Source organism: Benincasa hispida, chromosome 7 (assembly GCF_009727055.1).
Source record: "Benincasa hispida cultivar B227 chromosome 7, ASM972705v1, whole genome shotgun sequence".
Lineage (NCBI taxonomy): Eukaryota > Viridiplantae > Streptophyta > Magnoliopsida > Cucurbitales > Cucurbitaceae > Benincasa > Benincasa hispida.
Genome location: NC_052355.1, coordinates 1,913,639 through 1,941,238, shown reverse-complemented (window position 1 = coordinate 1,941,238; position 27,600 = coordinate 1,913,639). Strand labels below are relative to the sequence as shown.

Sequence of the window (27,600 nt, the reverse complement as noted above, 5' to 3'; positions counted from 1 at the left end):
CATTTATCATAGCTTTAGAGTTCAATTTGTGCTTGAAACTTTAGGGAGCTTGAAGGTTTGATCTATACAATTATCACAATTATTATACTTTTAAATGTTCTTTTAAAAGGAAATAAAAGCTATAATCAATGAGACTTAAGGATTATTTTTACAAAGTACAATCGTTACCTATTGTACTTGTAAAGTGGATTTTGCAATTGGACTTAAATTTTGTAAGAAAGAAATAGTTACATTCTTCCAATTCTATGCCCCATCCAAATTTTATTTTGCTATTTATCATTAAAAAAAATAATTATACTATTAAACTATTAGGAGTTGCATTTGGAATTTTCTTAAAGATGCTTTAAGATTCATCATTATCAAATTGTAGCATTCACATACCATATCTATAAGACTCTTTGTTAGTCTTTTTAGTCAAAGAAATGATTGTATAGATTAGTGAGATCAACAACGATTTTTTCTTTGGTAGATTTCTTTTAAGAAACAAATTTCATTCTAGTATGAAATTTATAAAGGAAGGGTAAAAGAGATGTATGATTAAAAGAACTAAAGAAAGTCATAGGCAAATCTAGGTAGGATATGTTCAAAAAAGTTGAAGAAAGATCTTCCCTTTTCATTGAAAAGAATATTGTTCCTTTCCTTCCAACATAAGGTAGCTCTGACCGGATTCATCTAGAGAATCCTCTTCTCCACAATGAATGGATTGGCCAATGAGTGTATCCAAGAAGGCCAATATGCTTTGCAAAGACACTCGATGAAAAGGCGTCTCGATGTCTCAAAGGCGACATGATAGATGACACAACAATGAACGGAAAGAGCCATGTGAGGGAAGCACAGTACTACTGGCATTGTGGCAAGGAAGAATTTTATCAATTTTTGGATAAAAATCGGACCAAATTGCTTCATGGCAAGGATGTAAAGGGGCAGACAGGTCGATTCACATATCAAGAGACAGTGACTAGAGAAAAGGCGCCCCTAGTTTCAACAAGGCTATTCCATAAGAGCAAGTTATTCTTCAATCTCCTCTTCAGTAAAGTTCCTTCCGTAAGTAATAGTCCATCCATGTTCTTCGTTCCATAACTCAAGAATAGTAGAAAATTTTTGTATGGCTAATGAGTAGATCCGGAGAAAAAGTTCGGAGAGAGGATTATCACTAAGCCAACCATCGTGTCAAAAGGAGGTAGAGACTTCATTCCCTCACTTTAAAGTAGTTTTGTCTCTATTGAGATTCAAGTGCATCAAAATAGCCTGCCTTGACAGCTTTTTTCAACATTGATAAATACCTGAAATTTAAACATGGCAAATAAGGAGTTAGAAAAAAAAATGATTATATCTTAAACTAGAGAAAATAGTAATGACATCCTTAGAATTCAAGGACAATCGTACTGACCCTCTTCAAGTAAGGTCGTGAGAAAATAGTCATAGCATCCATAAATGTTTATCAGATTTTGGCATTTTCAGGATTTCTGGGTGAGTATAATAAAAGATTTAGAAACTTCACCCTTCAATGGAGGACAAGCCCATATATAGCAGCTTGTGAAGCCCTGTTTCTTGCAATATTCAAGTATCCTATCTGAAAGGGGAAAAAATAGGGATAAAATACAATAGCTCCTTGTAGATAACTCGATAGCAAAGAACATGACTAAAATCACTCACAGGTATGTGAAATAATACTTGTTTAGATAAGACTATTTGAAATAATAAAACTGACCACCAAAATTTCATGGTAAACAAAAGGAGAGCCTCTCCAGTGTACGTCTTAATCTCAGGTCTAAAATACTTCGTTGAGTCAAGGTATGAGAGAGAAACATAATGCTGATTAGGAAACTGACACTCAGACCCAAATTCTTGAACATACATGCCAAATGGGCACACTTCTCTGCACCTTCAATCTTCTGAAACAATAGAATTGCATTAAGAGAATAAAATCTCAATGAAAAGAGGCTAATGCTCCAAAATACAACATATAAGAGAACAAAAAGAACCATAAGAAGTAACAACACAATGAAGCATAAAGTAGACAAAGAAACAAAGAAGAGAAGTAGTAAAAAGGAGTTATGGAACTCTCCTAACTACGGGTAATATCTTGAATGGTAAACAGTTTGAATCTTTTGGAAAGAGAACACCAAGAGGACTTCAAGCGAGCTGACTCAAACAATCAAACGCATAAACAAGCTTCCCCCTGATAAATACCTTGGTTTCTTTCCATCCACAACTCAGAAAGAATAGCTTTAACTGCATTAGTCCACAAAATATAGACCTTCGAAGATATGCAAGGGCCACACAAAAGTTGCAAAACATTAGCTCTAGTTGAATGTGAAAACGCTCATTGAAGACCAAAGTTATAAGGTTGGAATGCCTTTCCTTATTTTATTAACAGTAGGGAAGATTTTGAGAGCTTCCCTTCTCTCCCATCAGTCTCAACATATGAGAATTGATACAAAATTACCAATGACTCTCATGGCCTCAATGACCCTTACAAATAACTCCCCCCTTCCCGTGGGCCCCTCTCTCTCTCTTTTATGTTTTTCCTCCTCTAACTAACAATATTCCCTAGCCCTTATATTCTCTCAATATTTTCCTTCCCTTTCTTTCTTCTTTCATATACTTTGGTTATTAAGGGTCTATCAATACTCGCACCCCAAAGAGCCACCTTGTCCTCAAGGTGGAAATCAGGAAATTAGTCATTGATTACGTCTGGAAGCTCCCATGTTGCCTCGGTTTTATCTCCATTCTCCCAACAAATTAATACCTCTGTTTGTTGATCTCCGGAAGGTGAAGTTCTGATGCCTAACAACTCAGTAGGTTGTGTTATGAAACTCAACTCGTCGGTCACATTAGGAGGAATCGGTATGTTAGGCAGATTGCAGCCGACTACCTTTCGATGGACTGATATGTGAAACACAAGGTGGATACCTGTTCCGACTAGCAATGCAAGCTTATATGCTGTCTTCCCGATGCGATCAGTCACCTAAAACGGCCCTATAAACCGTGGTGCCAGCTTTGGATGCTTGTGCTTGGCTATAGATGACTGTCTGTATGGTTTAAGCTTAAGGCAGACCCAGTCTCCTATTCCAAATTCCACATCCCTCCTCTTTGCATTAGCCGTCTTAATCATTCTTTGTTGCGCCTTGTGTAGCGAGTCCTTAAGCTTGGCTATCATCATATCTCTATCTCGCAGCTAAATGTCAACCTCGCTGACTGAGCTAGAACCATTCATGTATCCGAGTATAGGTGGGGGGGCAACCATACAGAACTTCGAAGGGAGTGGCTTGGGTAGCTGTGTGAAATGAGGTATTATAACAGAACTCGACCCAAGGCATCCACTTAGCCCATTGTTTAGCGTTGCTCATAGTAAAACATCTCAAATAAGTTTCGACGCCTTTATTAATTACCTCCATTTGTCCATCCGTCTGGGGATGGTAAGCTGTACTTCTGCATAACTGAGTTCCCATCATATGGAAGAGCTCTTCCCAAAATAAACTAGTAAAGATTTTGTCACGATCGGACATGATGCTTCGAGGGTAACCATGTAAGTGCACGAGTTCTTTAACAAATACTTCAGCCACAGATTTAGCAGAAAATGGATGTTTTAGGGTGATGAAATGGGCGTACTTGGACAGTCGGTCTACCACTACCATGATGGTATCAAATCCTTCAGATTTTGGAAGCCCTTCAATGAAGTCCATGGAGATATCCACCCATACTCTGTCAGGAATGGGTAGGACTTTAGGAGGCCCATTGGTGAAAGGGATAGGTACTTGGCCTGCTGGAAGATTCCACAATCTGCCACAAACTGCTGAACGGCTTTCTTCATTCCCTTCCAATATACTTCCTTGGACAGCCTTTGATAGGTCTTCAAGCTTCCTTGGTATCCTCCTATGGGGCTATTGTGGAACTCATGCAATAATAGGGGTATTGTGGGTGAAGTGGCCAGTAGTACGATCCTTCCTTTATAGCATAGCAATTCACCCTTAATACTATACCCGGTAGGAGCAGGCTGATCAGTTAACAATGCTTGCCGGATCCCACTCAATTCCTCATCCGCACCCACCTGTTCAACAAAAACAGAGGTATTCAACCCCATCATTACACTGAGCACTCCAAGTTCCAATGAGGTTGGTAGTTGAGAAAGAGCATCCGCGGCCGAATTTTCAGTTCCCTTCTTGTATTCAATGCTAAAGTCATATCCCATGAGTTTGGCGATCCAACGTTGGTATTCTCTGGCGATTACCCTCTGTTCTAGAAGAAATTTTAGGCTTTGGTCTGTCCTGACTATGAAGTGTCTTCCTAGAAGGTAAGGTCTCCATTTTTGAATCGCAAACACCATGGCCATTAATTCCCGCTCGTATACTGCCTTGAAACGATGAGTAGGGGGCAGTACTTGGCTGAAATACGCCAATGGTCTTTTGTTGTGTATCAACACAGCCCCCACCCCAACACCTGATGCATCCGTCTCTACAACAAAAGGCTTGTTGAAGTTGGGTAATCCCAACACTAGTACAGACATCATGGCGGATTTAAGACGTTGAAATGCATCCTCTGCTTCCTCACTTCAGTGGTAACTTCCCTTCCTTAGTAATTGAGTCAGTGGCAAGGCTATGGCACCATAGTTGGTCACAAATTTTCTGTAATAGCCTGTGAGGCCGAGGAAGCCCCTCAATTCCTTCACATTACGTGGTGTAGGCCAACTGCTCATTGCTTCCAACTTGGATGGGTCGGCCGATACCCCCTGTGCATAAATAATATGCCCCAAGTATTCAATGCTCATTGCCCCAAATTGACACTTCTTCAAATTTTCTACCAGCTGGTTTTCGATCAATACCTCCAAGATGGTTGATAAATAGCTCATGTGTTCCTCCAATGTCTTACTATAAATCAAAATGTCATCGAAGAAGACCAACGCGAATTAACGAAGATATGGTTTGAGGATTTCATTCATGATGGCTTGGAAAGTAGATGGAGCATTCCTCAACCCGAATGGCATTACCAAAAACTCATAATGGCCCTCGTGTGTTCTAAAAGCGGTTTTGTGGATGTCCCTTGGGTGAACTCGGATTTGATGATACCCTGATTTTAAGTCAATTTTTGAAAAGATTGTGGCACCGTATAGTTCATCTAATAATTCATCAACAATGGAAATAAGGTACTTATCTGGGATGGTTGCATTATTCAAGGCATGGTAGTCGACACAGAAACGCCAGCTCCCATCTTTCTTTTTGACCAGCAAGACCGAACTAGAAAAAGCACTTCGACTTGGCTAAATGACCCCTGCCATTAGCATCTCCTTGACCATCCTTTCAATTTCATCTTTCTGGAATTGTGGGTATCTATAAGGCCTCACATTGATCGGCCCCGCCCCTGGAAGTAGCTCAATGGTGTGATCCTGTCTTCATTGTGGAGGCAGTTCAGATGGTGTTTGAAAAACTGCTTCGAACTTCCTTAGTACCTACTGAATTTCCTGAGGTACATCAATTTTATCTCCCATGGTCCCAATTGTACTGTCTTCTTCTTCTACTGCCTTATCCTGGTTCAGGTCCAAGCTATTTAATTCTATCAAGACCCCATGGTCCCCTCCTCTAATTGCCTTGGCCATGGATTTCAAGGATATTTGTGACTTAACCAAGCCTCGGTCTCCTTGCAATTGGACTGTCCACTCCCCAACTTTGAATTCCATGGTTGACAGTCTATAATCGAAAATGATCTACCCAAGAGTTTCCAGCCACACTACTCCCAGGATAACGTCCGCGCTGCCCAACGGTAGAGGGAGAAAATCTTGTATAATTGATAAATCGAAAATGGCGATATACACACCTTTACATACTCCGGCAGTTTGAACGGATCCCCCCGAGCCCAACACTACGTCATATCCTTCGAAGGGCGATATTGGCAGTTGCAGTTCCGTGACTAACTCCGAGGTGATGAAGTTATGCGTTGCTCCTCCATCAATCAATACAACAACCTCCCGATCACCAATGACTCCCCGTACCTTGATCGTTTTTGGTGAGCTCAGCCCAGCCAATGAGTTTAAGGAAAGATTCGCAATCTCCTTCGCGTCCTCCGGTGATGTTCTGTCTGATTTGTACTCAAAGATATCAGGTTCCTCCCCATCCTCTGCTAAATTTTTAGGTTTAAGTTTGTTTATTCGATCAATCCTTTGAACATTTTAACTCGTGCTAAGATCATATTTTTAGTTTCATCGCGTGCTTACAAGCAATCCCTGCGTTCGACCCTGGACTCACCAAGAACTTTGGTCAAATTTGCAATTGGGTGTGACTAAAGAAAACTGAGCGTTAAATCGCATAAATATTATTATTTCATCACATGTACAGAACGCATCAAGTTTTTGGCACCGTTGTCGGGGATTGCGGTAACTAAGTGTGCTAAAGCTATTTTTATTGATCTTCGCAGACTTCGACTTTCTGGAGTATTGTACCTTGACTGCGAGAAAGGCATAAACGCTGTATGAGCGAAAGAAATACTCCCGAGCTTGTATACGACCCAGAAATAGAGAACTTTTCACAGAAGACAAAGAGGCAACAAAAGAAGACGACAAAATAGAGCTTGTGAGATGGCCGAACAGTAGAACCACCTGGAGGAACTACGAGAAGAAAATAATCACAACGAAGCAATCGCCAACCAAATTTTGTTGGCAAATGATCGTAATAGACCCATCAAGGACTATGCGTCACCCAACTTGTATGATTTCTCTCCGGGCGCAAACATTGTATGGATGGAACAAGATTTGAAATAATGCTTCAAATGATTCAAGCGGCCGGGCAATTTGGGGTAAGACGCAGTGAAGACCCCACGCTCACCTAAGGAGTTTTATCGAAATATTGAATACCTTTGTATTTTCAAACATCACACCAGAAGAAGTACGAATTACACTATTTCCATTTTCACCAAGCGTCAAAGCTAGAAAATGGACGTACTCACTTGAACCAGGGGAGATAACTTCATGGGAACAAGTGGTAGAGAAGTTTATGAAAAAGTACTTCCCACCAACGGAAAATGCAAAGAGGAGAAGGTTAATCACAAACTTTCAGCAAGGAGCGATGCGTGGGCGAGATTCAAAAGACTAATTAATGGTTGTCCGCATAATGGACTCCCTGATTGTCTCCAAATGGAAATCTTGTACAATGGCTTGAACTCAGGATCGTAAACCGCTGTGAATGTTGCAGCGGCAGGTGGATTTAAAGATAAAACTTACATTGAGGCCAAGAATATATTGGATTGGATCTCAAAGAATCACGACGACTAGCAGGAAAATGAATATGGGTCCAGAACCAACAGTACCCAGAACAACAACGCTATCGCATCTCTGCAGACACAAGTTAATGTGATAACAAACTTGTTGCAGGCGATGAGCATGACAAAGACGGGAGAAAAAGGCGGGCAAGTGAATGCGATTGCCCAAATGAATAACAGAAATTGTGTTCTTTGCAAAGAACCTCACTCCTTTAAGGAATGCCCGCGCAATCCTCAATCTGTCTACTTCATTAAAAACAATCCTTTCTCTAACACATACAATCCTGGCTGGAGAAACCATTTGAATTTCTCTTGTGGGTAGTAATCAGCAACAAGCACAAGTCAATACTCACAATGCCCATGGAGATGGACCACCAGGATTTCAACGAAGACCAAACGGATTTCAACAGACAACCAATTCATCTCAGTCATCCTCATCCTTAGAAAATTTATTGAAGGAATACATTCAAAAGAATGAAACAGTTCTTCAAAATCAAGCAACATCCGTTCGTAATCTGGAAGTACAAATGGGCCAAATTGCAGGCGAGTTGAAGAACAGGCAACAAGGAGCACTTCCCAGCACCACTGAAATTCCTCACCATATGAGAGACAAAGGCAAGGAACAATGTTAGGCGGTGACATTAAGAAGTGGACGCATGACAGCAAAGGTTGTAAAAAGAAAATCGCATGAAGAATCTAAAATCCAACAAGGCGAAGATTATGCGTCTGAGGAAAGTGTTCAGGAGAAAGAACAAGTACCCGAAGAAATAACCGCATCAACTACATCAACAACACAAGAAGCCCAACCACCTCCATTTCCACAAAGGCTGAAAAAGAAGAAAAGCGATGAAAATCAATAACAACGCTTCTTGAAAATATTGAAACAGCTACATATCAACATCCCTTACGGAAGCAATAGAGCAAATGCCCACGTATGCTAAGTTCTTGAAAGATATTATAACCAATAAAAGAAGCATAGGGAAGTACGAGATGCTGGCTCTAACGCAAGTCAGCAACGCGATCATTCCTCCAAAAATGAAAGATCGTGAAAGTTTTACAATACTTTGCTCAATCGGAGGAATTTATATTGGGCATGCACTATGTGATCTAGGGGCAAGCATAAACCTAATGCCTTTGTCAACTTTTAAACAATTGAAGATCGGAGAACACATGCCCACATCAACGACCCTCCAATTAGCAGACCGATCGCTTGTTCATCCGGAAGGAAAGTTGGAAGATGTGTTGGTCAAGGTTGATAGATTCATCCTTCCAGCAGACTTCATCATACTCGACTATGAAGCTGATAAAGATGTCTCTATTATCTTGGGACGACCATTCCTCTTCACTGGGAGAGCTCAGATCGACGTGCACAAAGGAGAAATTGCAATGAATGTCAACGGTCAAAAGCTGAAGTTCAACATCATTAAGGCAATGAGCTACCCGGATGAAGCACACTAATGCAATGTGGATGAGGAATGGTCCTGCAGCTGGGATTGGGGAACAAATGAAGAATCAGAGGAGGAGGCCCACACCGCAGTCGAATCATATAATGCAATGACCGTGATACAGAATACTACCGCTGACTATGGAGGAAGAAAAAGGATTGAATAAAACTTCTCTGGAACAACCTCCCGTCTTGGAACTGAAGGTGTTTACCAGCTCATCTGAAGTATGCTTTCTTGGGACAAAATGAAGCTCAACGCATATTGAACCCTACAATGAAAGTAGTAAAAAAGGAAATCATCAAATAGCTGGATGCTGGAATTATCTACCCCATCTTAGATAGCACGTGGGTCAGCCCAATGCAATGTGTGCCAGAGAAAGGGGGAATGACAGTCGTTCCCAATGAAAACAACGAACTAATACCAACGCATACAGTTATCGGTTGGAGAATCTTGATGGATTACCGGAAACTCAACACCGCGACAAAAAATGGATCACTTTCCCTTACCTTTCATTGATCAAATGCTGGATAGATGGGCGGAGAATGACTATTTTTGCTTTCTGGACGACTATGCAAGGTACAACCAAATTATGATCGCACTAGAAGATCATGAAAAGACAACGTTTACATGCCCATATGGGACATTCGCTTTTCCTCGCATGTCATTTGGATTGTGCAATGCACCTAGCACATTTCAAAGGTGCATTATGGCCATCTTCTCAGATTATCTCGAAGATTTTGTTGAGATATTTATGGACGATTTTTCAATCTACGGGAAGACATATGAAGTATGCTTTGAGAATTTAGAGAAAATCTTAAAAAGGTGTGAAGACACAAATTTGGTTTTGAATTGGGAAAAATGTCATTTCATGGTGACCAAAGGAATTGTTCTTAGCCACAAGGTTTGCCTAGAAGTTGATCGAGCTAAGATCGAGGCCATTGAGAAGCTGCCGCCCCCAACAAATGTGAAGACTTTGAGAATTTTTTTGGGACATGCCGGTTTTTATCGCAGATTTGTCAAAGACTTCTCAAAAATTGCCACGCCACTAAATATGTTGTTGGAGATGGATCGACCTTTTGATTTTGACAACAATTGTTTGAATACGTTTGAAAAATTGAAGAAAGCATTAGTCTCAGCTCCTGTACTAATTTCTCCATATTGGACAAAACCATTTGAACTTATGTGTGACACCAGTAGATATGCGATGGGAGCAACGTTAGTTCAACGAATAAAAAGGATTCTTCATCCTATCGCATATGCAAGTAAAACCCTTAACAGCGCCCAAGAGAACTATATGACCACTGAGAAGGGGTTGCTGGTAGTGGTTTTTGCTATGGAGAAGTTTCGACCATATTTGCTAGGATCAAAGGTCATCATTTACACTGATCACTCTGCTATCAAATATTTGATGACCAAGAAGGATGCAAAACCAAGGTTGATTAAGTGGGTCCTATTACTACAGGAGTTTTGACACCGAGATTGTGGATAGAAAAGGGACAGAGAACAAGGTCGCTGATCATTTGTCAAGGCTTGAACATCATGAAAATGATCGAGTACAACCTTCTGTGAACGCTTCATTTCCTGACGAACTGTTGCTAAAAGTTGATGAATATTTGTCTTGGTATGCAGAATTTGTCAACTTTCTTGTTGGCAAGCAATTCCCAGAAGATTATACCTCTCAACAAAAGAAAAGGCTCATGCATGATTGTAAATTCTATTATTTGGATGAACCCAACCTATATAAAAGGGGACCTGACCATATCCTAAGACAATGTGTTCCTAAAATGGCATTTCATAGCATCCTATGTCAATGCCATGAATCGTCTTACGATGGATACTTTGGAAGTCAGCGCACTGCTGTGAAGGTCTTGCAAAGTGGATATTATTGCCCTACCTTATTCAAGGATGCGTGCGACTATGTCATAAAATGCGATAGGTGCCAACGCACTGGAAACATTTCTGAAAAAAACAAAATAACAATGAATGTCATCTTGGAAGTGGAACTATTTGACGTCTGGGCAATCGATTTCATGGGGCCATTTCCATCGTCTAATGGCTACAACTATATCCTACTAGATGTTGACTATGCATCAAAATGGGTGGAGGCAATTTCCTGTGCCTCGAACGATACGATCACAGTATCGAAATTCTTGCTACATCCACGAGGAGAATGAATTCCTCAAATAAAATCATGAACCAACCAACATCAGCACCCTCGGCCAAAGAAAAGGAGAAAGAAAACCCTAAAGGAACCATAGAGAAAAGCGCCGAAGCAGCAAACAAAAAGAAGTCCCAAAACCCTTATAACCAACCTTCATTAGGCAAATGCTTTCAATGTGGCCAAGCTGACCATCTATCCAGTGAGTGCCCTCAAAAGAAGAGGGTAGCTTACATGGAAGATGAAGAAAAAATCCTAACTGAAAATAGTGACAAAGTTGAAGAAGTTGAATTCATTGAACCGGATGATGGTGAGAGGGTATCTTGTGTTCTCCGAAGGTTGCTAATTACTCCTAAAGGAAACCCCAACCCTCAACGACATTGTCTTTTCAAGACAAGATGTACAATCAATGGAAAGGTGTGCAACATGATTATAGACAATGGAAGTAGTGAGAACTACGCCTCCAAGAAGCTAGTGACAGCCTTGAACCTCAAGGTAGAAGTTCGTCCAAGCCCTTACAAGATTGGTTCGGTGAAGAAAAGTGGCAAGGCACAAGTACATGAAATTTGCACCATTCCTTTGTCAATTGGCAGTAGTTATAAAGACCAAATAGCATGTGATGTGTTAGAAATGAATGTATGTCACATACTACTGGGAAGACCATGGCAATATGACACTCGAACCTTGCACGAGGGGAGAGAAAATACTTATGAATTTCATTGGATGGACAAGAAAGTGGTGTTACTCCAATTGAACAAAAAGAATGAGGAAGGAGTAAATTCAAAGAAAAAAGACAGCAGCCACTTGTTTACTACAATCAATGGCCAGATTTTGATGAAGAAAAGGGAGACTGATATTCTAGGACTTGTTGCTGAAAAGTCCAAAGAAACCCAAGAAAATGAAGTTCCTCTGGAAGTGCAAAGATTGTTTGAGGAATTCCCTCAACTTAGAGAGGAACCCGAGGGACTACATCATTGCGAGACATCCAACATCATATTGATCTAATTTCGAAGCTACACTACCAAATTTACCTCATAATAGGATGAATCCTAAGGAGTATGAAATCCTTCCTCAACACATTGAGGAGTTACTCAAAAAAGGGCATATCCAACCAAATTTGAGACCGTGTGCAGTGCCAACCCTACTTACACCAAAAAAGGATGGTAGTTAGAGGATGTGCGTGAATAATAGAGCTATCAATCGAATCACAGTGAAATATCGCTTTCCAATACCTCAAATAAACGATTTGCTTGACCAACTTCGAGGAGCCTTAATATTCTCAAGAGTGGACATGAAGAATGAATACCACCAGATCCGAATAAGCTCGAGGGATGAATGGGTAACTGCATTTAAACCTTTCTTCTCATTCACAAACAGATGGCCAAACCAAGTTACCGCATTGAGTTACCTTGTGACCTACATATTAATCGAATATTCAATGTTGGTGATCTCAAACCTCATTTTGGTCCTGATGACTTCCGGTTGGCGTCCTAATTGTCATCCTCGAGGACGAGTCTGATTTTAGGGGGTTGGAATATGGTGTAATTAGAAGCTTTATCTTTGAAAGATAGTTAGTTAGTTTAATAGTTGTTTGTTATGAATTGATTGTTGTTTTAAATTTGTTAGTTTTGCTTGTAATTATGTTATGTAAACAGAACCTATGCTCTGTTTTCCTATAAATAAAGGCTTCCCTCCCCTCAATGGAGGGAGAGATACATTTTGATTAAAAAATTCAGATTTGGTTTGACACCATTTGGAAGTCATAATGAAGCTACAAAATGGTTCTCCCAACCACAAGTCATCCACACTGTCAACATTCAAAACTATTCTCTGTATATTTAAAGATATTTCCAATTGTTCCTTCTTAAATCACCCAAAAACACAGGCAAATTGGATGGAGTTCAATAATCTCAGTTTTCCCTATAAAATCAAGGAAAACAGCATCATAAACATTTCAAAAAATCAAACAAGATGAAAAAATATAAGTCATTTGCATGATTGATTGATTAAGACACATCCAATGAGGTAAGTGATCTATGCCTTTTCCATGCATACATAACATGCATTGTTAGTTAAGAAAAGTACAAATAACGACATAATGTTCTCACAACTAGCCATTACATGATTGAATTGAGACCATGTAGTTTTGTTATTTAAAAGAACATTAGTATCCTAAATGGAAAAATATGTGGCATCCAAATAGGGGTAGCCAAGAAATATTTTTCACGATATTGGACAAAATGAAAGTACAAAAAAAAGAATATATCATACCCAATACCTAATTTAACAATCTAGACTAACACTATATTGATCAGAGCTAGAGGAATCCATGTCTTCTTTACTTATGGTTTGCCTTTAGCATTGGATCAATATAAAATCTATTCTTATTTAGATTAGCTAGAAGAATCTAGTCACCTGGGTTTAGCATTTCCATTTGATAAGATGAGGTTATGTCATGTTCTTTCTATTGTTCTTCATCAATCTCATTACTGCCAACATACGGGACATATCCTGCTTGTTTCATCTGTTGTAAGAGTGTTCTCAAAAGCATGTAGATTTCTTTCTTCCTTGCATGCCTTTTATCTTTAACCATGAAAACATTCAACTGACCCTGAATTTCAATCCAACTGCAACCCGGTTGTTTAATCACTCCCCTCAGTCTCATCAGCTTTCTTATCCTCACAACATTCTTCCAATCTCTACGTTCAGCATACATATTAGAGAGAAGAACATATGGCCCAGAATTCTCAGGATCTACCTCTAAAAGTTTCTCTACTACATACTCCCCCAATTTGATGTCCCGATGGACTTTACAAGCGGCAAGCAAGGATCCCCAGACGATAGCATCAGGCTGCATTGACATTTCCTCTATTAGATTTTTTGCTTCTTCAAGGTAGCCAGCTCGGCCAAGTAAATCAACCATACATGTATAATGGTCTTTTAATGGCACCAAACCATGTTGTGCACTCATTGATCGAAAGTAATAACGACCTTCATCAAGCAGTCCGGCATGACTACAAGCGCAAAGAACACCAATCATTGTTACATGATCTGGTTTCTCTCCTGATTCTAACATTTTACTGAAAACTTCAAGGGCCTTATTGCCAAAACCATTTTGTGCATATCCAACTATCATAGCATTCCATGAGACGCAATCCCTTTCCAACATATGTTCAAACACCCTACAACCATTCTCAACTGATCCACATTTCATATACATATCTATTAGAGAATTCCCAACAAAAACATCTGACTCTTCTCCATACCGGAATCGAAATCCATGCTTTAAAACATGAGAGTGAGCCTGTCGGCCAAGCTGTAAATCAGCAAGGTTTGCACAAGCATTGAGGAGATTGCCAAATGTGTAGTGTGTAGGCCAAACAGACTCCCTTTTCAAAAGACGGAAGAGTATAAGTGCCTCTTCATTCTCTCCATTTTGTGTACACCCTGCAATAAGCGCATTCCAAGTAATTACATCTTTCACCATCATATTTGAGAACATATATCTTGCAACTTTAACTCTAGATGCTTTTGCATACCCACTTACCATTGAGGTTTCAGACACCACACTCCTAATTGGCATTAGATCGAAAACTATTCTAGCCTCGCTAATCCTATTACATTTAGCATACATATCAAGCAATGCGTTGCCTAAAATAAGATCATTTCTAAATTCATCACATTTCACAACTCGAGCATGAATCTGTTGACCTTCTTTGATTGCCGAGATAGTTGCACATGCACTAACAACACTTGCAAGAGTTACCTCATCAGGTTCAACCCCACATTCGATCATCTCAACAAAAATCTTAAGAGCCTCATCAACTGGACCATTCTGTTCATAACACGTAATCAAGCTATTCCAAGAAACTCTACTTCTCACAGTCATTTCATCAAAAACACTTTGAGCATAGTCAACTCTTCCACATTTAGAGTACATATCTACTAGAGCAGAGCCCATATACACATCTGATAAATAATTTGACCTATATATTAAACTATGGATTTGGGAACCTAGTTTCAAATCTTGTAAACCTGCACAAGCACTGAGAGCACTACCAAATGAATATTCATTCATGACAAAACCCTGACCATGCATTTGAGTAAAATAAATTAAAGCTTCACCAAAGCAATCATGTTGTTCAAAACCCGAAATCATAGAATTCCACGAGCATTGGTCAACTTGAGGCATCTTCTCAAAGATGTGGACAGCATCATCAAGAAATCCAGACTTAGTGAATGCACAAATGATGGAGTTCCAAGAGAAAATATTTCTCTCAAGCAATCTATCAAACAACTTGCGAGCAACATCCACACATCCACATTTCCCATATACATCAATGAGCCTATTTTGGATAAAAGTTTCGGAGGCAAAGGGCGATTTAATTATGCGAGCATGAACACGACTCGTGTCTCTAACCGACTTCAAGCGAGCACACTGGTTCAAGAGCTTGGAAAAAGGCGATGAATCAAGAAATGGAAGTTCACCCCTAAGATGTTTAACCAATCCATTCCCCGCCATTCCATAAGCCTCGAAAAGAATAGGCTCATGGGTATGCTCTTATCAAGTCTATTACCATACTGTTGGCTATTAATTAGCCAATTAGAATTTTTCTTTTTCGGCTAATTTATACTCTTCTTTCCTGTAGTCTCCTTTATGTGATATATACACTCTTGTAATATCCTTTGTAAACAGACAATTATCTTCAACAATATACAGAATTGAACATGGTATCAGAGGCTAGAGAAAAACAAATTTTTCTGCCGCGAAACCTACTGTTTACCGGTCACCGCCGCCTCTACAGATATACTCGTCCTCCACCGTGCGTCTCTGCTCTTATGTTCGTGGGTACCGCCGCCCCTACGTACCAGATCCCCCGCTGGTCTTCGACGCTGGTGACAGACCTGCCGTCGGGGTTCTCTGTTTGAGGTGGTGGATCCGTCTCCGTTCGTGGAACTTTGTGCCTCTTCCGTCCAGCTCCGCCGCACCTCCGTTCAGTGGGTTTGATTGGCGCAGCAATACGGAGAAGAAGGGATAAAGATTCGTGAAACGGAAAATTTGTGCAGATAGACCATTTTTTTACCTAAAATGTCAAATGACTCATTTTTAAAAAATAATATCAATTGATTCTATTCTGACATCATCGTCGTACTAAATTACGTAAATTATTCTCACCTCTTTGTCTTCTTACCCTTTTACTGAAAACCAACCAAAACTAAAAACTCTTCAAATTTCCCAAGCGTAACGGCTTCATATCACTCATAAGCTCTGGACGGTTTCGCTGCGTTTTAAAATCCATCATTTGGACTTGCAAAAGATTCCACTAATGTCTAAAAATCAAATATGATCGTTAAGTGATTTTAATTTGTGCCTGAAAATGTCTTAAACGGATCGGTAATGGGGCTTTGAGGGTCATTATGGGTTTATAAATCCTGTGAACCTATGGTTTTTTTGTTTTTTTTTTTTTCGACGAGAGCGACACTGGAAAAGGTGGGTTGTTCTAGGTTTAGAAATACTATGAACTTATGGTGTTTTTTTTTTTTGTTTTGGTTTTTGATGTGTTCTGTGGTTGAAGACGAGTAAAGAGAGAGAATGTAGGCGAGATAAGTGAGAGTGAAATCGACGAGAGCGATACTAGAAAGAGCGACACCGGAAAAGGTGGGTCGTTCTGGGGTTTAGAAATATTGTGAACCTATGGTTTTTTTTTTCAATGTGTTATGTGGTTGAAGACGAGTAAAAAGAGAGAATGTGAGCGAGATAAGTGAAAGTTACTAGAGAGAGCGACACTGAAGATAGTGACATCAGCGAGAGTGATACCAGCAAGAGCGATACTAACGAGACCAGCGATAGTGGTTCTAGCGGACTTAAACATAATGTTTTTTTACAATTTTTTCTGAAGAAGTTTATTGATTGAATCTTTATTTCATGCAGGAGTGATTTAAGATGTCAACACGTTTCAGAATACCTGTAGTCGACCGATTTCCCAGTTAAGTAACGAGTTTGACCCACATTGCTAATGCGAACAAGACTATGAAGGAGAAGTTTACTCCAAGGTAGTTAGAGATGTTCAAGAGAACAGTTTTTGAGCGATTTGTAAACATTGGCATGGTGTTCAACAGCCCAATTATCCATCATGTGTTGTTGAGAGAAGTGAAGAGCACGAGAGCTTACTCAATCTCATTCTCTGTTGGTGGAAAGGTCGTCACATTTTTGAATGATGATTTTTTATTGTTGACTGATTTGTGGCGATCCCCTATGCGAGTTGATCAGAATGAGTAGTCCTCATATGAACTTGCAATCAAGTTTTTCGATAATCGAGTGACAAAGGACACCTTACATGTCCCTCTACCAGAAGAAAAATACAAGGAGTTGGAGTTTGAAAATGATGAGGATGCTGTGAAGATCACATTAGTCTACTACACGGAGGGTGCAATGATGGGAAAGAACGAGCAGAAAAATGTAGTGGACCTTAAACGTTTTAAGGATGTTCAGAACATAGAGTACTATAATAGTCTAGACTTGGGTACCATTATTTGGGAGAGGACAATCGATGCCCTAAAGACTGCATTGAATGATAAGAGTAGTTTATACAAGATGAAGGTGAAAGGAAATAAAAATTATGTCGTGAAGTACTCTTTGCGTGGATTTTCACAAGTGTTTCAGGTAAATTTTCTTAACATAATAATCGTTTTGTTTGATTTAACATTACTATCGTTCTTAATATATGTTAAATTTTATTTAGGTATGGACGTACGAGATCCTAGCAACATCGATAGCTGGGAACATTGCAGAGTGAAGGAGTAAGGTGGCTTTGCCTTGCATATTACGATGGTCATGCTCCCACTTAGTGTCCTTCAAAGTACTCGAGAGAGACATATTTGAGTCTAACAATGTACGTTTACTCTATACATAATATGTTTATTTGGTTGTTAAATTAACACTAACCATTTTATTGGGTTGTTAATGCAGACAAAGGTTAAAAAAGGTCTTGTCATGATCGACACTGAGAGGGAGTTTCGGGATACCCCGATGGACAGACGACCTATATTCGATCTAGGTGCCAATGATGATAGTGTTGAAAGTGGCAGTAGATCGAGTAGTGGGGGTAGTTCTGAAAGTGACGGTGATGATTATCATGGAGGTAACAATGATGAATGTGGAAGGGTGGAGGGAGGGGATGAACACGAGCATTCTGAGCACGAGGATGCTTAATGTGGAAGGGTGGAGGGAGGGATATACACACCTAGTGATGATATGTTCCATGATGTGGTGGGGGACGTACGCGATGAGGATGAGCTGAACCCACATGATGTCCATTTTGCGGATTCCCATAGAGAGTGATCTATGGATGAAAAGTATCCTGAGTGTGTTGCCTGCATGGAGGGAGCCAATCCTAACGATTCTATTTATTCGTACTAGCAAACCATTGAAAGCTCACTATCGAGGTTGGATGGCCGTATATCGAGTTTAGATAGTTGTGTATCCAAGATCAAGGAAAACATGACAGACATGAGAGGACAATTGTTGGCCATTCTGTTACTGTTGCAATCTCTGTGCAAGGTTTGCATTTACTATCATTTTATGTCTTTATGTGTTTAGTTTTTATGTGTTCGTGAACTCATCATTTTAGTTTACTAATTGAAGGGTTCCACGATGATCTTTCCCAACTAAAAGTGTTCGTGAACTCATCATTTTAGTTTACTAATTGAAGGGTTCCACGATGATTGAGGAGACGACAAGGTGACCTATCCCACATACAAGTGACGATGCCACGATGTCACTTATCCCACACATCTAGATGTGTATAAGAGACAGAGGTCACCCATCCCATCTCAGGATTCCGATACCACTAATGCGACTGCCTTTGATACTCTCATCCCCCCTGTAGAGCCTCAAACTACCACCACTTCACCTACTCCCATCCCCCCTCTAGAGCTCGATACCACAACATCACCCACTGACGTCCAACCTATAGAGATCGACGTACCATATACAGAGGCCGACATGTCTGACAGCCTAGAGGCCGACACTTCTAATATTGTTACGACCACGGAAGGAGCTACATTGGTGAGTAATTTATGGATCAGTAATCTTTATTTATATTTTTATATTTCTTGATGAGTAATTTTTTGTTATCTGTTTATGTAGGAATCTCGAAGAACTACTCGTAAAAGGAAAGGTATTGATAAATATACACCTCCAGCTCAAGTAAAGAAGAAAAGTGTGGATTCTAGGGTACACGTTTCGTTTGAAAAGGTTAAGTATCCTCTCCCGGGTGTGCCTACGTCACTATTCAGAGCGATTGTCGGGTACAACGTAGCACATGACGTTCCACTTAATATCTTTACAGAAATGATGGGCTGGATCACAAATGAGAATCCTGATAATGAAGTTCGAAAGAATTCCTTTAAGCCACTATCGAAGCAATTTTTCAAGGAATTGATTGAACCGAGTTCGTGGGTTGAATGCGATGTAAGTTTCCTAGTTTTGACTTCTTTACAATTGGATATCTTATACTTTGACTGACATAGTAAATTTTTGTGCAGACCATAAATTCTTTATTTCATTTTATGAAAAAAAAAAAGTTTATACCCGACCTGACATATGCATGCACAAGTTCACCATTTTTCCAATTGGAGTAACGGTAAATTTTGTTCTATTTTGTTATGCATAGTCATTTTACTATGATATATTTCGTTACTTAACTTCTCATTTTATTTGGCAGAGTCACCTTAATGTTCATGGGTATTTAAACAAATAAAGAATAAGACGATACTAAAGGCTGCCCTAGTATGGGAGGATGAAGACACGTACAAGGACTATGTCACTAGTAAATTCGATGTCAAATGGGCAGATGTGGATTTCGTGTATACAACAATGAGCATCAGTGAGCACTAGATGGTCACATTAACAGAGGCCATATATTCATGTTCGATTCACTTCCATCATACACACCAATGACGAAGTTGGGGACTTAGCTGGAGCCATTGACTGTCACAGTACCACCCCTACTTCACAACTGTGACGTGGATCGTTCAAAGCCGAACCTATCCACATCTCGTTGGAAAATCACTCGACCTATGAATGCAGACATACAGCACGGGTCGCTTGATTGTGCATCTTTGCAATAAAATTACTAGAACTTTTGGTGAGCTAGTGTTGATCCTTACTACTCACTTAGGGGAAAATGAGTGAATATAGGATGCAGTTAGCGTGTTAATTGTGGGTGAATACTCCGTATTTTTTATGTGTATAAAACATGTATTTTTTATTGTGTTTTTTATGTATGTAAAACATGTATAAAACAATTTTATCAAAGTTCAAAGTTCAAAGTTCAAAGTTCAATATTATACATTTTATCAAAACATGTATAATTGAGCTATTACTCTTTTTATTATATTAATGGTATATAGAACATTATATCAAAGTTGAAGGTCTAAAGTTCAAACATTAAGAGAGCGAGATTTTGAAAGAGGGAGAGATTGAGAGAAAGAGACTTTGAGAGAGAAAGTTTGATTGACAACGAGATTGAGAGGGTGAAACTTTGAAAGAGAACGAGATTTAGAGAGCGAGACTTTTAGGGAAAGCAACACTTATGGAGATTGAGAGAGCGAGGTTTTGGGAGAGAGCAAGATTATGAAGAAATGGTTGTGTAATGCTTTGCTAAATCCTCGATACTCGATAAGTTTCTGCTCAATACTCGATGAAAATTTCCTTCTATCCTTGACGAGTTTCTGTTCTTTGTTCGATATTAATCTTTACTCGAAGCAACTCAAAGATGAAAAACTTTTGACTCGATGCTACTCGATTGAAGAAAATCGATACGCGATTCAACTCGATATTCTAAAATCGATTGATTTGATAATAAGATTGTGTTTTTCTGATTTGCAAAAAGATTCACTTTCTTTCTCACTTGAAGATTGCTTACTACTTGTTTTTGTTTACAGAAAAAATAGAAAGTATGAAAAACTCTTCTTTGTTTTTTGATCAATGGTATTTATAACACATACCAACAGACCGTTACAAGATAAAGTTAGTTATAAACTAAACTTGATGAGAGGTATTTGAGTCACGGTTTCTGCCATTTTCAATACGTCGCACGGTTGTCAGCAGTTCGCTACAATTTTGGCAATTATGCCCATAATTCCCACACCTACCACATTTTATTTGTTTGTGAAATTCTCCTCTAAATGGTATTCTTCTCACTTTCCATCACCCGACTTATACCACAAACTTTGGAGGAATGATAGTCTTTTCTACATATCTAGGAGCTCTCTTCCATTTAGATATGTGCCCGAGTGGATTTATAGGCTCCACATACACAGTCATTAGAGAGTCCATTGTATAGAATCGACTGCAAAGACTCTTAATGGGTATGTTTCATTCCTTGGCAGCCACAATTGCATGCGATCACGAGATACCAAGTGAGTCAAATTCCTTACACGTGCATTCCTTCTTGTGAAGATTCACAATATCATCCAATCGATTATCTCGCACGTAGACCTAATAACAATCAATAAACTCAACCTGATTGTTGAGGTTGATGCTCTAAATCTCGTAGGGTCCCATAGTTTATAAGCATCTGTATGAACAAACTATTTGTGATGTAATAATATGAGATATTTTATTCACTAGTCTTTGAAATATGAGATATTTTAGTTGCATTAACCATAAACCAATAAACTAAAATCCCTGGTTATCGTTGTAACTTAAGCATGTATGTGATGACATACAAGTGGATCATGCTTTAAGTGATAACCTAAATGGTCTGTAGTATATGGATAAAGGAGAGATACCTTATCTTGATGACGCTACGAGTGTGGCCCGCTTTGTAGATGTTACAAGTATTGTAATGTGTTACAAATGGTCTGATCCTAATTATTAATGTATTAGACATATGAGCGGGGATGTTCTATACAAAAGAGTTTGTATAAGACCGAACCACGAAATGTTTAATCTCGTTATATAAAGTCGTTCATGACAGAGACTTTCATTTCACAAGGATGACCATTGGTAACATGACCTTAATCCTAAGTGAGTTGGGATCTCCTGCCTATGAGAACGGTCCTTTGATTTGCATGGGTGCGAGTGGCCAGATCGCCGACTCAAACCTACCACTAGGATTCGTCTAATTGAGGAGCTGGGAACTCAGCTACATAAGATAGAATTCACTCCTTTCCCGTTTCAAGGGTAAGTAGATAAATTGCTCCCTTAAGGGCTGATTCTAAGACTCGAACAATGTGGCGCTACACCTTCTCTTGGCCCGAGAAGGGGTTTACTCATAGTAAGACTATGATGAATTGTTCATTAGAGGAATCAGTGGTACTTAAGGAGTTAGATATAATTATAGAGGAAAAAGGGTAAATTGGCCCGACTGTACTTATGATCGATTTGTGAAGGGTCATCGTACTGTTGATTGGTTATATCCAATGGACACAAAAATATATTTGTAGCGCAAAGAGTGCAGTTGTCGATCTTTAATGAAGTGCCTAGCAGTTAATGGATGGTGGATATCGTGATTAAAAAGTTTAGTCAGTTATTCACATACCGTTGGAGATTCAAGCTATAGGTCCATAAGGTACCCTTAGTAGCTCAATGGATTCATTTGAGAATCAGTTTTTGGGTTAGTTTGAAGTGTTCAAATTAACAAGAGGAAATTTAATTATATATGATATAATTAAATTGCTTCAATTATATGTGATATAATTGATTTGATGTATTATATACATTAACTGGATGAATTATTATTAAATGCTCAAAAGGAGAAAAATAACTATGGTTTATATATTGCATGAGATGTGATATTAAAACTATGGGTTATAAATATATTATTTATTTGTAATTAAATCAATTATTGGATAATTGGTTGTGATTTTTCTCCTAATAACCAACTTAGTGGGAAGTTGTGATCAGTTATGGTAACTAATGGATAAAATGAAAATCATTTTTATTTTTTCATTATGCGATCGATACACGATTAATAATCGAACACAAAAAAGAATATAGCTACATGAGAGCTTGAGAGCATAAATGATCGTGCATCGAGTTTGCTATACGATAGACACTTGTTTCTAAACGATTGAGTACCCAGTCTATACAATAGACTGCAGATTTCTCCCACTTACTCGATCGCCTACACGATCTTTCAATTCCTCCTTCCCTCTACCAAATCCATACAGAGCCCATAACTTCTGAATTCTCACACCCAAAATACTAAGGTAGTCTCGTGGTGGTGTCTGCTTAATATTTGAGGGTCGAGTGTTATTTGTTCCTGTTTGAGGAGTCTGCTGAGGCTTAACGTTCGTGCTGTTAGATCGAGAGAAGCAAGAAGAAAAGTTCTTCAAGGGTAAGTTCATTCGAACTTTAGTATTTTCCTTTGGAAGCATGTTATAATTTAGAGTTTATGCATAACTATTGTTTCATGATTGTAAATGTGTATGTTCTGTCACAATGGGGTTTGGAACGATCTTGCTTCTACTCATTTGTTCTCTTTGTATAGAGTTTCTTCACCAATATTGTCTGCCCTTATCTTCCTCACTTGCCAATCGGGTTTCACAGTAGTCAGAGTGCAATGCCATTCAAGATGCCCAATAATTCCTCCATTCGTAGAACCACGATTGGAGCATTCCTCTAACATGTTCAACCAAGCATACTATGGGCAATAGTTGATACACTTTAGTTAACGAATTGAAACACTATGCATTGTTGGGCGTCATGTTGTCATATCTTCGTTCTATTTGGTAAACCCGTGCCCACTTTTGAAGACCAATGTCTTCCAGATATTTCGTGACAGTACGGTCTCAAAAACTACAGAGTTCGTCCCATTTGGTCTGGAACTCTATCATGCAAAATGCCTTTGCTGCATCTCTAAATATCCCAACAACCGTACTATCCTTAAAGTTTTTAGTTGAAGAAACTCTTATACAAGCGTACCTATAAGCGGAAGCAGATCTTTCCAATTCATTGTGACAAAATTCCCACATATACAATCAAACATACTAATATGCATTCATAATGCTAAATTATTGACATGTTTAATGGAACAATAAATAAGAGATCGAGAGACCATACCAGTTGAAAGCTTATTCTTCATAGCAAACCTCGCTTTCGCTGAGATGGTAAGCAAACGCTCAGCAAAACCCAATCATCTCTTGAATAGTCTCCACACAAATAGAAGGAAACGGGGACAACACCTCCACTCAAAGCCCTCAGCATTCTTGGAGTGAGAATCCAAAGGGTGGGCTTTGTTTGGATTTGGTAGAGGGAAGAAGGAAAGGAGATCGTATACAACGATCAAACAAGTGGGAGATAGGCTCGTCTATCGTATAGACAAAATGCTTGATCGTTTAGGTGAAGTATACGATCGTGTAGGAAAAGGTAAGCGATCATCTAAACGATCATGTAGGAAAAGCTAAACGATCGTCTATAAGATCATTTAGTAAATGTCGGGCGCTAGACGATCGCTTAAGAAAAGGTAAACGATCGTTTATTAAATAACGCGCGCAGGTGTAATCGTTAAGCGATCAATCAGCGCTATCGTATAGGTAAGCGATCGTCCAAGCACTACCGTATAGGCACAGGTTTTGCTAAGCGATGACACTCTTCAACACAATATCTATGCATCCAATGTTTAACACACCGTGAGCTATTTAAGTGTCAAAGTGATTCTTTAACTTACTCATCTATTATGAAAACAGAAGAGATGTCATCCTATTACCCCTTTAACCGTTCAATTAATAAACAATGAATATAATCACATCATATTCATAACCTATGGATTAATATCACATATTAATCATAATATTTTCCTCCACTAGATATAAATCATATTTATATCCAATTTCCTTCAAATTAATGTATCTCATACATAAAGTTAATTATATCATATATAATTAACTAGTTCAATTACATTATATATAATCGAACTCTCTCTTGTCAATTTGAACATTTCAAATTGACCCAAAAATCGATTCTCAACTTGTATCCAAGCTATCAAGAGGACCTTATGGACCCATGGCTTGAAGCTCCAACGGTACGTGAATAACTGGCTAAACTCTTTGGCCACGATATCCACCATCTGTTAGCTACCAGACATTCTATTAAAGATCGACAGTTGAACTCTTCTTACCATAGATATATTTCTCTATCCATTGGATATAACCAATCATTAGTACGATGACCTTTCATAGATGCTCATAAGTACAGCTGGCCAATTTACCATTTTGCCCCTATAGTTACATCTTACTTCTTAAGTACCACTGATCCGTCTAATGAACAATACAACATAGTCCTACTATATGTAAACACCTCTCGATCCATGAGAAGGTGCGTGGCGCCACATTGTTCAAGCCCTGGGATCAGCTCTTAAGAGAGCAATCTATCTATTTACCCCTGTTTCGGGGAAGAAGTGAACTCCATCTTGTGAAGCTGAGTTCCCAACTCCCAAATCAGATGAATCCCCAAAGTGGTATGTTTAAGTTGGCGCTCTGGCCACTCGAACTCATGCAAATCAAAGGACCGCCCTTAATGGCAGGAGTTCCTAACTCACTCAAGATTGAGGTCATGTTACCTATGGTCATCTTAGTGAAGTGAAGTCTCTGTCATGAACGGAGTTATATGATGAGACGTTAACACTTCGAGGTCAAGTCTTATACAAACTCTTTGTATAGGACGCCCCGCTCGCATGTCCCCTACACGAAATGATCAGGATCAGACCATCTATGACAAGTCACAACACTTGTAACTATTCCATAAAGCGGGTCGTTTTCGTAGTGTTACCAGGATAAGGTTTCCCTCCTAAATCCATATACTATAGTCCATTTTGGTTGTCACTTAAGATATTGATCCACTTATATGTCACTACATACATGCTTAAGTTACATAAAGACAACCAGGGATATTAAGTTTATTGGTTTGTGGTAAAATAAAAACATCTAAATGTGCAAAGTCAAGAAGTGAAGTTAATATCCTATATATTATACATCACAAGCATTCTTACAAAGTTGTTTACAAACTACAGGACACAAGACTTTAGGGCATAAACCTCAACAGTAGTAAGATTCTTTTCTATGTGCCACGTGCACAATCCATGAAATGTCGTGAGAAAAAATGCACGAATAGCATTGCTGATATATATCATTCAATCACAAACACCAGATTATCGGGTTCTCCAACTGCATTTCAAGTTCGACATAAACCATTTTCATGATCGATCTGTTTCATTGTCCACTATTGCATATGCTAGTGGTTACAATTGATTGTTCTTGTCTATAGAAACTGTAACCAACATGGTCCCTTGTACTTTCCTTTCAAGTGCAACTCATCAACAATTATCACAGGTCGATAGCTTCCGCAACCTCTAATACAAGTCTCTAATGCCATAAACATATACTTGAAATGCACATCTTCTTCAAGTTCGATCTCAAACATTTTACCCAGATTCTCTATTTTTAACGCTTGCCGATAAGCATGTAGTATGGAGTATGAGTATTCTAGAGTACCTCTAGTGAGATCATATGCGGCTTGCCTTGCACGCCACGCTTTATCATAACTTATGTTCATGGCATAATCTCTCCTCATATCCTGAACGATATGACAAGGTTTATAAATAATTCCCATGGCTGTAAACTTATCTTTAATCAACTGAACAAAAACCATAGCAGTTGCTTGTCTATGGTCGTGATTTAGAATTTTGATGGAATATGTGTGCAAACTATAGTACTTTGTGATCTTGAATATATCAGACCCTTCCATTTTCACTGCACGAAGGCTCCACTTACAAGTCTCCCCAGTACATTTAACAATGAACAAAGATTTGGTTGACTTTCTGGTCCTAAATTCAAATTTTTTATTGGAAAAAATAAATAATCGCATTTTCAAATCTTTTTACTAAAAAAAAAAAAAATTTGACCAACTTCAACATCTATCCTAGATGAAGAGGTACCAAGCATAATCAACTCTCCCCTATGACTTGAAGACACAGATGCTGGAACCAATGGTGGCTGCTATAGAACATCGCACATCTCTATGATCACGATCCATTTCATTCAATCCTATTGGTTGCTCATTAACATCCACTGAAGGACCACAACGTTGCTCTGGATGACTACAATCCATATAATCAAGTCTAAATGATCTTTCATTACCAACAACTGAAGTACCGCCCAATTTTGTATCACCATAATTCATTGAATTCAATCCTACTGGAGTAGTATGGTCGTTGTCAAGTGATAACGTTGATGGTACAGTGTTAGTAGACAATGGAATATCATTCTCTTTCCAACGAATATGATTCCTAATATTGTCTGTCCACAGTCGTATCAATATAACTCATATTTTCGAACTCCATTCTAATATTTTTGTCTTGATTCGATTTTAGCATTACAGATGATTGAAGTCTACTAAGCTCTTCTCGAAAAAGAAGGAAGCAAACATCATCATCATTCCTTATGTATTGTGGAGGGGCTTCATATTCAAGCTTATATTTAACTCTCATTATAAGATCAAACTCTGAAGAACTGATATTTGTAACCTTATAAATGTGAGATTTAAGTTCTTCATACTTCAATGTAATAGGCACAATGATTCTTTTCAACTCTCCCCCAATATACAGACTTTCATTATCATCCCAATCACCTCCATATCGAATAAGTATACACTTTTCTGTCATCCTACAAAGCAAGAGAACATTTGTCATTAAGTTGTACAAGCAATTGAATTGTACTTTCGCTCTCTCTTAATCTCGC

General features: G+C 38.8%; 2 protein-coding genes across 12 annotated transcripts; one reads left to right on the top strand and one right to left on the bottom strand.

The window, feature by feature from the left end:
* Positions 1-470: 470 nt before the first annotated feature.
* LOC120080848 (pentatricopeptide repeat-containing protein At2g13600-like) lies at positions 471-15,926 on the bottom strand. Of its 11 annotated transcripts, none has more exons than XR_005482658.1 (4): positions 13,270-15,926; positions 1,657-1,895; positions 1,391-1,573; positions 471-1,283 (listed from the first exon to the last, which is right to left on the bottom strand). XR_005482658.1 is itself a non-coding variant. In XM_039035500.1 (2 exons), the coding sequence occupies exon 1, from the start codon at positions 15,374-15,376 to the stop codon at positions 13,319-13,321; it is 2,058 nt and encodes a 685-aa protein (XP_038891428.1). In that variant the 5' UTR covers positions 15,377-15,926; the 3' UTR covers positions 471-1,283; positions 13,270-13,318. The 11 variants fall into 11 exon arrangements, 1 of the variants encoding a protein (XP_038891428.1); XR_005482661.1 differs by having other exon boundaries at positions 1,502-1,573; XR_005482657.1 differs by having other exon boundaries at positions 1,712-1,895.
* A 2,824-nt stretch (positions 15,927-18,750) lies between these two features.
* Positions 18,751-20,017, top strand: LOC120080742. Its single transcript, XM_039035367.1, has 4 exons — positions 18,751-18,922; positions 19,004-19,327; positions 19,402-19,499; positions 19,581-20,017. Exons 1-3 carry the CDS (start codon positions 18,860-18,862, stop codon positions 19,495-19,497), a joined length of 483 nt encoding a protein of 160 aa, XP_038891295.1. The 5' UTR covers positions 18,751-18,859; the 3' UTR covers positions 19,498-19,499; positions 19,581-20,017.
* Positions 20,018-27,600: the final 7,583 nt, after the last annotated feature.

Excerpts from the sequence above, each read along its gene's own strand:
- LOC120080848 (XM_039035500.1), bottom strand. The coding sequence starts at position 15,376 with ATGGCGGGGAATGGATTGGTTAAACATCTTAGGGGTGAACTTCCATTT.
- LOC120080742 (XM_039035367.1), top strand. The coding sequence starts at position 18,860 with ATGTCTGACAGCCTAGAGGCCGACACTTCTAATATTGTTACGACCACG. Across the intron at positions 18,923-19,003 it reads CCACGGAAGGAGCTACATTG|GAATCTCGAAGAACTACTCG; the intron begins GTGAGTAATTTA and ends CTGTTTATGTAG. Across the intron at positions 19,328-19,401 it reads GTTCGTGGGTTGAATGCGAT|ACCATAAATTCTTTATTTCA; the intron begins GTAAGTTTCCTA and ends ATTTTTGTGCAG.